The sequence below is a fragment of the Cibotium barometz genome, chromosome 28 (genome assembly GCF_041138505.1).
Source record: "Cibotium barometz isolate CiBa-2024 chromosome 28, ASM4113850v1, whole genome shotgun sequence".
In the NCBI taxonomy this organism is placed as follows: Eukaryota; Viridiplantae; Streptophyta; class Polypodiopsida; order Cyatheales; family Cibotiaceae; genus Cibotium; species Cibotium barometz.
The window spans coordinates 14,502,324-14,512,867 of record NC_141073.1 but is presented as its reverse complement, the minus strand read 5'-3'; the positions used below and the strand labels follow the sequence as shown (position 1 = coordinate 14,512,867).

Below are 10,544 nucleotides of genomic sequence, written 5' to 3'. Positions count from 1 at the left end.
TTACTGCAGCTTAATTAATGTATATATGCTGACCAGAGCAGCACACTAATTTTGGTTGGTGCTCTGCAGCATATTCATGTTCATGTTCTGCATGGGTGCCATGGTGGCGCTAATAGGCGCTGTAGTACCGGCAGACCGGACAGCGGTGCCGGTTCACGGCAAGGTGGGCAGCGTGGTTCGCGAGGAAGGCTGCCCAGAGGCTGCATATGCCTACCCCTTTCAGAGTGTGTGCGACGTGCCAGCACAGTTCGATGTGGAGTACCACCTTGTGGCTCCTTTCAGCAATGCATTGATAGCCAAAGGGGGATTGACGGCAGGTTTCGGCTCCTCCGTTTCTTTCACGGGCAACCAGAGCGATGAAGGGTACAAGTTCAAGTTGACAGCGCTCTCGTCATCCGCCTCCGAGAACATCACCTTGGAGACTGCTTTCACTGTCACCAACACCGAAACCGAGAAGAAGCTTGGGTGGCAATTTAGTGCTTGGCACCGCTCCGTTGTCCTTTCCTTTGTGGACGATGACGATGCCACCGAGTTTCACTTGGCTAGAGCTTGTAATGTCCCCTTGCCTTGGCCAGAGACCACGGGCGCCCGCTGCGAAAGCTACTTCTTCCTCACTCCCACCCTCGTTGGCCTCACCGGCATCGGCTCAAACTCCGGTTTTGCATTCTCCTGGATTGTGCCTTCTGGCTCTGAATCTTCAGGGAACCTGCCCCTCCTCCTACGCAGGGTCTACTAGAACAACATCAATATTCTCCTGCGGAGGATTGTGGTTGTGCCACAGTTTCAATAAGTAGCAGCTTCAGTTGCAACTTCTTTTGTGTGTGTGTGAGAGAGAGAGAGAGCTTGCAACTTCTTTTGTGTGTGTGTGTGTGTGTGTGAGAGTGAGAGAGAGAGAGAGAGAGAGATTGTGCAATTCATTGAGCTTATTACATTTGACAACTAGGTATGCACGCCTAAACTCTGCTAAGAAAATTATACGCACCACACAAAGCGACAAATTAACAAACACTGTGATTTGTAATTTTTAGTAGCTTCGCGTATTAAAGAATGGACAAAAATTACATGGAAGTTATTTAGGTGTTGCTAGTTGTTGTATAATGCTAGGTAGTGGAATGGGAGTAAAGAGTTGAGAACCATTCAATTTGTCTTAAACAGAGTTGTGATGAGTATGTGGCATCGTTGTTGTTGTCATTGAAGATAGGTTTTAAACAAGTGCCTCTCAAAAAACAAAAGCGAAATTAGTTACACAAAGAGTTTAATTTGTAAGGCAAGTTTTACTTCAGCAATTATGCCTCCCCAATCTTAAATGAAATTGATTTCATTAAATATGCCTCCCCAATCCTAAATGAAATTGCATTAATTAGTTAGATGGGGAGGAGCTTAAAAGTAAACTACATTTTTTTTTTTAAAAGGAAGGGGGGGCGAGTGCTTGGCACTCCGCCCCCCCCCTTTCCTTTTTTTTAATCTCTCTCTCTCTCTCTCTCTCTCTCTCTCTCTCTCTGTGTGCGCCTTCGCCTCTGCCTTGCAATGTCTCATGGATTTGTTTCCCCTTGCGCCCAACATCAAGTCCACTAGAGCATTGCCCAGCTCGATCTGCTTCTACAGCAACCCGTGCCTAGATATTTTGACAAATCTAAGGTTTTCATATTCACTTTTCATTTCATTCACAATCTACTTGCCTATCCAAACCTTTCCAACATGGCCACACCAAGGAGAAGAGATGCACTCTTAACTGTAAATTCCTTTCAGTGGTTGCTTTTATAGGAAAATTTGTCCTTCTCATCATAGTGTGTGTGTGTGTGTGTGTGTGTATGTGTGTGTGTGTGTGTGTGTGTGTGTGTGTGTGATGGATTTGTGGCTCTCTGTGTGTCAATAGAAAGGGAGATTTGCATGTAATATGTTTCATAAAGACACTATTAACATTTAATATCTACCACATGGCCTTCAAATTCAACCTTTTGTTTGGGACAAAAAAATGAAGTTTCCTTGCTGTTTCCAAGCTTGAGAAATGATGGAATCTACAAGAAACACATAAACACCATTTCCTGGGCTCGACCTACCATTTCCTACAACTGAGGTACCATGGAGTGACAAGTACAAGAGCAAATCCGTACCATCCAATCGCAGGTATTAGACAAGATGGATACAATCCATTTACATTTTTGCAGATGCCTTGAATTCCCAAAAATTGAATTTCTTGTCTATCACATAGGTCATGACACAACAGTAGGTGATAGCCCTGCAAGAATGCATTCTAGCACCAAGTTTGGGAAATGGAGAACCATAGACCCCACCCCCAAACCTGAAGTTTTAGTATCCTATCGTAGAGGGGATTGAGGAGGAGGTCGAGGATGAGGGCAATCCGGTTGCAAAGGGGGACAAGAGTTCTTTCCCTATGACGGTGGAAAAGAACCAGGTAGTACTATCACAGTTCAACCCTTGGTTTGCAGCTTGCCTAGCTTCATCAAGTATGATGGTAAGTGATAAAATGGTGTAGTCAATAAGTTCATCAAACAATTTATGGCTCACTTTATGTTAGCTAAGATTAGGGACCCGTAGGACAAGGTTCACCTAGCAGCCCCTCATCTCACAAGCAAGGCTGTGCCATGGTGGCAGCATTGGACTGTATAGAACCCTCATATGCCAAAATATGATTGGAGAACATTACAATTGGGACACAATCATCTCAAATTTCAAGCACTATTTTCTCCCTCCACAATAACTCACTACATTGGAGGATGACTTTGTTGAACTCAAGTAGAAAGGAATGCCAAATTTGAGTTACTTCAACAAACTTTTGACCTTAGCTTAGCAAATAGAAGCTACGGATAAGTAAAAACTCTGGGCCTTCACTTGAGGGTTGGATTCCTCAAATCATATATGCGATCAGAAATCTCAACCCAAAGACATATGAGGACGCATTGGCACTGACACAAAACAAGGAGATAGAGCTAAATGATGGTAAGCCAAAGCAAGCAATAGGTGGGAATTCTTTGCAGTAGCATAATGGGAAGGGCCACAACAGTAATAACAACAACAAGAATGAGAAACTAAGCAATAGTTGCAAGCCTAGATGACTCCCAACAAAAACAAAGGGCAAGGATAATAGGTGGATTACTATACGTAGAGGAGCAAAAGGCCTATATGGTTGAACAGAGATGTTTGTGATGTCATATCAACAGCATGGGAAGGAGGACTATATGATGTGGAAGGAAAGGCAATAAGCCTCAATCAAACCAACCACCCTAGCTTCAAAAACCTCAGTAGTCCCAGCCACAAGCGTGGTGGTACAAAGGGCCACATATTTACCATTATCCTCAACACTGGTAGCACAACGGATCTTGTCTCCACATCTAGTTAGAGTGTATCATGCTGCCCTTTGTGCTCGATGTTGATGGGTTCACACCAGGTATCCGCATGCAGATCACCGAAAAGGTGGCAAAAAAAGGAACAATTGTTTATTCAACAAGTAGCATTTGAGCAACATTTTCTTGCCGCTCCCCTCATAGGGTGTGACATGATCCTTGGGAACCCTTATTTTGCTAATGATTAGATAGCAAGATGAGCACGTTCTTCATCACAAAAGGTGTGCCTACCCTAGTCACCCTCACTGATGTTTAGTCTTCTAGGTATCCCATTCATCTCACATCTCAAGGCAAAGTGAGTCATCAAGAAGGGAGCCAAAATTGCATTATTGTATGTTCGAATTTCTTCAAAGCATTTTGCAACTTATAATCCCAAGTTGGTTGGCTTCATTTATGGATCCAACGCCACAATATCACAACTAGAACACGAACCCGGGATTGAAAAGGTATCATCACATCCTGTTAAGAGATGACCTTCCTCTGAAAGTTCCACCCTATCAACCAAAAGACCATTGGATCATGCTCATTCCTGACCCAAAACCCCCCAGCGAGTTTCCTATTGCTTATCAAAAGCATTGGAAGGGAAATTGGAGATGGATTGGGCTAGATTCATCCGTCTGAGGTCATCTCCATTCGCATCACCCATCCTCTCTGTCATAAATAAGGAAAGGTCGCACCAATTGTGCATCGACTATATAGATCATGAAACAAGCTTACAATCAAGAACAAGTTCTAGATGCTTCAACTTGAAGAGTGGCTACCACCAAGTTTGGATTTTTTAGGCCAACATTCCAAAAACAGCTTTTAGAACCGAACAAGGCCGCTATGAGTTTGTGGTGATTCCCTCTGGCATAATTGGTGCTCGAGGGACATTCTATAAAACAATTTCCTATGATTTTTCTATACTTATTGGGAAGTGTTTTTTAATCTTTTAAGATGATAGATATCCTAGTGTTGCCTAGGGCACGGGCAAGGCCTTACCCGGGGTGGCAAGTACCCCCTCAGGTTCCTTGACCACTCTTCAGCGTGTCCTGTAGAACGTACATGCACACACACCCTTGCAAGTACACACACACTAATTTTACCCGCAGCATATGTAATTCCAAGATAGACTTACTACTTTAACACACGCTGAGCTTCCCTAGAATGGGGATACCTCACCATCCTTACATACTTAAGAACACACAGAGAGAGGGATAGAGAGAGAGAGAGACAAGGGTGTTGAATTCCCTGTTCCTATTCAGTAATACTGCATTACAAAGGACCCGTCACCCTGGGCATGGAAATAGAGGTGTTTTTTTATAGACCCGGGTGGCCGTTACCTCCTTGTCACCCCACTACTCCACTCCTTGAGTGCTGGCGGCATCTGTGGTGGTCCCGCTCTCTTGATCGGTCGGTTGCTCTAAGGGAGCAGTCTCGCGTCCTTCGGTCAACACCTGGCACGGCTGGTTGGGAACCTGAACCTTCAGCTATGAATGTTGGTGACTTGTTCCTATAATTCTTCTTTTCAAATCCCAATCCTTCCACCCCTTTTTGATCTGATGCTTTGACTGGGGTTGCCCATGGGTGCCTCTCAATGTACTGTTGCTGAAATTGCCTGAGAGTTTCCTCTTGAAAACGCGCAGAGGTAAAGGCAGGTACTATAGGAGGTCTAACCTGCCCTTGAGGTCCTTTTGCATAAATCTTCCTTCCATACCGGTGATCCTCTGGCAGGGGCTCTTCCCATATTTTTTGTAGTATGAAGTGCTTTTCCTCAAATGATTGTGGTAGTGGCCAATCATGCCTGACATAATCACTGACCAGCACATGTGCAGCTGTCTTGTACAGCTCAAAGTCTTCATTATGCTGCGGAATCCTTAACAGAGTTTGTATTTCATCATTAAGTTTTTTGTTTTGCAGCACCAGTTCTCCCCGGGTAAGCTTGTGAGCTCCTGTTGCAAGCCGTTCCTCATCGAATGCCCGGATTAAATTGGCGTCGACCTGAGCTCTGTGCATCTGATGTTCCAATTCATTGACTTGCTGTTTTAATTTGTGGTTTTCAAATGATATCTTCAGGGTAGTCTTAAAAGCCTCAGGCCCTCCGTCTTGTAAAAGCTCTGCTTGAGTTAACAGATCCACTTCATAGCCTATTTCAGCTTCTAGTGTAAAATCCTCATTGGTGGGATAGTCCGCAACCTTCTGCTTGGCATTCAATCTTTGTTGCTTAGTGCGTATGGCCTGCTGTAATTCTTCCACGTATTTTTTCTGTTCCTGAATGAACTTTCCCATCTTTCCCTTGAAGTCCCTGAGTTCATTGTTTTCTTCAATTATCTTTTTGTTCTCAGCTATCAGTTTCCTATTCTCTAATGTTGTGTCCTTGACGAGATTAACATACTCGTCAGTTGGTCGAGCTTCTTGATACTTCTGCTCTGCCACCCGGGCTTGTTCCTGGTATTTCTTTGCTTCTCTTTCCCAGTGTTTCTCCTTGGAGGTATCTCCTGTGGTTGCCATGAGTGGGGCTAATGAAGAAGCTTCTTCAAAAGCTTTTTTCCATTTAGCTGCTTCTTCCTTATATCTTTTTATTTCCTCATCTCCTGACTTATTCTTGGCTTCCTTCCTTTGTCCTGCTTTGTTTACCACTTCTTCTTTCATAGAGCTCATTTGAGTGAGGGCCTTATCCCATGTTTGGCCTAATCTTTCAAGCAGGGCATTCATCAGGGTGTCTTTGGCTCCCAGGGCTAGTAGGATCACATCCTCGTCCTCCCCTTCTATTTGCTTGAGCAGCTTATTTTCCTGCGTGAGGAGCTCCTCGATGGCTTTGCTCCTTATCATGTCATTTTTTGCTTCTTTCATAGTCTGCTCCCAATCTTCTGACACCTGCTGTAGAGCCTTTATCACATCATCCTTGATTTTGGCTGCTTCTTTCGCTTCTTCCTTTTCTTCCATTAATTTTTGTTTTTCAGCTACTACTTGGGCCTTTTCCTTTTTGAGTGTGTCCTATTGCGCTTGCATTCTTGGTAATGCTTTAGCAATTTGCCGGGCTTCTTCATATGCCGCTTGCGTTTTCTTGTGAGCATCCCGGGCGAGTCTTTCCTGCTCCTTGGCTGTGGCCACCGCTTCCTTTTGCTCATTTAATTATTTTTGTGTTTCCTCAGCTTTCTTATTTGCAACCTTTCTGTCATCATCCTTCACTATGATCACTCCCTTTAGCCATTCTATCTCCCCATCGTGTTTCTTTTGCAGCACATCGGCCTCCTCCTTCATCATTTCTTTTAGTTTCAGGCTGGATGGTCCCATGAGCATGGATTTACATGCTTTTATTCTGCTTTGTGCTCCTTCAACCCTGTTCTAGGCATTTTTGTTCAACTTGGCTATGTAGTTGTGTTCATCAATGTTCCTCCTGTGGAGCACCTGGATTTTGTCCAGTTGAATCAGGGCTAGCTCTAGAGCCCGATCTAAATCTGTTACTGGGGCATCCGGGAAATCTTCTCCATCCATTTCATCCCTAAGGTTTATGGTGACGTCTTCTGTGGGCTTAAGATTTTTACTGTTTTCCACCTTACTTTTCCCCTTGTCCTGGGTTTCTTTGCGCTCCTCTTCTGCCCTTTTGTCTTGTTCTTCCTTGTCAGCCCTTTCTTTCCTTTCCTTTCCTCTTGTTGTTGTTTTTCTTGCTTCTCTTTTTCTTGCCTTTTTGCTTCTTCCTGCTGTTGTTTCTGCCTTTTCTCCTGTTCTTTTTCTTCCTCAGCTTGTTGTTCTTTTTCTTGCTGATCTGCCTTCCCGGGTTCACTCCTGTTACCCCTTTTTCTTTTCTTTCCCTGTAGATCTTCCACTTTGTCAAATGGATTAGCTTTACTCGCATCGTCCATATCTTTGAACGAGACCGGGGGAGTCTTTTTGCTGGTGCCAGCTTCAGATTGTGCCACCGAGGGTGTTGGTTTTGGGGGAATCGGCCTCTGTTCTGTTTCCTTTTGCCTGTCTTTTTTGGGAGTGTTCACCTTTTTTGCTTCAGGGTCCCTTGTTGCTGCCTGAGCAAGTGCTTGTAAATGTGCGTGCACCACTGTAGGCCCTCCCTTTTCCAGGACTGTTGCTGCTCTCTTTTTAAGGTTATCCAAGTAAATTGCTGCCCAATTCATCTCAACTCCCTCCTCAACAGCTTTCAATATGATGTAGTTCTTTGCAGACATGTCCTCATTCTTTGCCATGTGCATTATATTATGTAAGTAGAATTGAAACTGTGACCTCCTTTCTGGATTGCTCACATCCTTGGTCTGATTCATCTGACCAGTGCTGGGTATTTCTTTCTGCACTGGGTGAGCTTTGTCAGAATTCGTGAGTCCTTCATTGTTCAAACCAAGCACCTCATGTATTAGTTGAGTGTCTATGAGTATGGGTAATCTTCTGGGTACAACCATCGAATCTGTTTCAACAAATATTTTTATGAGACTTTCAGCATCCTGGGGTTGTGCTAGTGCTGCCCAGTTTTGGTTGAGCAGCTTCTTGAACCCTGGTTCTGTCGCCCACTCATCGTTCTTTGGACTGCTGAGTGATGGTATAACGCATAGGGGCATTGGCTGTATGGCCTTGGATGTTCCTTTTCCTTTGGCCATACTGTCTGTCTGATTGTTCTGTTGTGCTTGATTCGAGCTTCTGTTTGGTGCTCGCTTGCTTTGAGAGCTTAAAGACATTTTGTCACTTGCGCTTTTTGCTGCTTCAGTCGTTTGCTTGTTAATATTGTTGTTCAATGTTTTAATTTCTTCGGTTGGTGAGTCATTACTTGTTTCGAGGTTGATCGTCTTGTCATGATGGTCGTTGATTACTCTCGATTCGACATCTTTTTGCATGTCATCATTTTGAAACTTGCCTTTCTGCTTCTTTTTACCTTTTTTCATTTTCTCTTTCTCTTTTTCATTATTAATTTGTTGGGCCTGTTTCCCACCATTCTTTCTGTCTTTTGTTTTTTGCAGCTCTGCTGCCCAAGGTCACTGGCTCGCACCGAATACTCAATATCTGAGAAGGCGCAGTTTCTTCCATTGGTTGCTCCATTCCATAGTAAGGTTTTAGCCTGCATCCATTAACAATTCCCGGGTGTAGTGTCCCATCTAGGTTTTCCAGCATGAATGCTCTTAGTGCTATTTCTTCCTTGATTATGTATGGTCCAATCCACCTGAGCTTTAGCTTTCCCGGGTGTTTGCCAAGCTTGGAATTGAACATCAAGACATGATCCCTTTTGTTAAACACCTTTTGTTTACCATGTCTGTCTGCCCGGGCCTTCCTTCTTTTTTTCCCAGCCTCGGTCACCAGGATGCTTTGCTGTCTGTCTTCTTCCAAGTTTAGCAGTTCATGGATTCGCTCTTATCGGGACCTTTTCATTGGCAGTTTTGCTGTATTGCCATCCTTAGGCTGGGTATCATGAATTCCATTGGCACTACTGCTTCTAGCCCGTATACCATTCTAAAAGGGGTCATTCCTATAGTCACTTTGTATGATGTCATGTATGCCCATAATGCACTGCTCAGCTTCCTGTCCCATTCCTTTTTATTTCCTTCCACTATTTTCTTGAGAGTTTTTACCAGTATTTTGTTGGTGGATTCCGCTTGTCCATTGCATTGCGGGTGATAAACTGATGATTTTTTGTGAATTATCATGTGCTTTGTAGTTAATTCTTCCATTACCTTGTTTAGGAAGTGTGTCCCTTGATCACTTACTAGTTCCACTGGGCACCCAAACCTGGTCATGATGTTCTCGTACAAGAACTTGGCTACTTCAGCAATAGTGTTTTTCTTTAGTGCCTTAGCTTCAGGCCATTTAGTGAAGTAGTCTGTTGCCACTAGTATGTATTCACAACCAATTGGTTGTGCCTTTGGCTTGATGGGTCCTATGAAATCCAACCCCCATTTGGCAAAGGGTTGTAAGGGTAGTACCGGATGAATGGGCATCCTGTCCCTGTCTGTGGGCTGGCCCAAGCATTGGCATAAATTAGAGTTCTTAGTGAAGAAGTGGGTATCCTTTGACAGGGTGGGCCACCACAACCCGGCTTGCAGTATCTTTCTTTTGGTGACTTCTGCTGCTTGGTGTCCTCCAGTTATGCCTTGATGGGCTTCTGTTAAAATGCCCACCTTTTCATGCTCTGGCACACATCTCCTACATATTTGATCTATTTCCTTTTTATATAATTGCCCTGCTATTATTGTGAAGTCTCGGCTCCTTAGTGCCAGTCTTTTCTTCTTGTCTTTAGACCATTGAGATGGAAACGAATAATCCATAATAAAATTTCTCATCTATTCATACCAATCATTTTCCTGGTCATGTGAGAGACTGAAGAGTGCAGCGTCCGGTAGGTCATCTGCCACGCCTTGATCTATCCCGGGTTCTTCCAATCTAGACAAGAAGTCTGCCACAGCATTCTCATTTCCCGGGGTGGATGACAAAATTGAATTCTTGTAGGATTAGCATACACCAAGCCATCTTTCCCACTACGGTAGCTTTGTTCACTAAGTATATCAAGGCTTGATGGTCTACATGCAATACAAATTTACTTCCCTGAAGGTAATGTCTGAACTTTGCCACAGCATATATTATGCCCAATCCCTCCCTCTCCGTGGTGTTGTAATTTCTCTCTGTCTTTGTCATTGACTTGCTGGCATAGTAAATTGGTTGCAAGTATCCAATTGTTTTTTCCTGCAGTAATGTACCTCCCAATGCTCTGTCAGATGCATCTGTGTACACATGAAATATTTTTGACCAATCTGGACTGACCATGACTGGTGCTTTTGTCAACATCTTTTTTAGTAGTTCAAATGAGTATTGACAGTCTACCGTCCATGCGAATAATGCATCTTTCTTTCTTAGTTGGTACAATGGACATGCCACATGTGCTAAGTATCTTACAAACCTTGTGTGCCATTTTACCTTACCAATGAATCTTTCTAGTTCCTTTGCATTGCTTGGTGGCTTCATTTCCTGTATGGCCTTTACCTTGTCAGGGTCAATTGATAAGCCTTCCTTCGAGACTATGTGTCCTAGTAGTATCCCTGATTTCCTTGCAAATGCACACTTGGCTGGGTTGAGTTTTAGCCTTGCGTCCCGACAGCTTTGTAGACACAATTGTAAGTGAAACAAGTGTTTAGCCCTTTCTCCGGCCACACTAAAGTCATCTACAAATACCTTCATGAAATTTGTCAAGTAATCATAAAAGATCTC

At 43.7% G+C, this 10,544-nt stretch overlaps 1 protein-coding gene across 1 annotated transcript in view; it reads left to right on the top strand.

Annotated features, from left to right (window-relative positions):
• LOC147622548 (uncharacterized) overlaps positions 1–813 on the top strand; it is a 1,522-nt gene extending 709 nt beyond the window's left edge. Inside the window, exon 2 of the mRNA XM_086822093.1 lies at positions 70–813. Within this exon, the coding sequence (XP_086678219.1) occupies positions 70–736 (667 nt within the window). The 3' untranslated portion in view covers positions 737–813. The remainder of the gene's footprint in view (positions 1–69) is intronic.
• Positions 814–10,544: the final 9,731 nt, after the last annotated feature.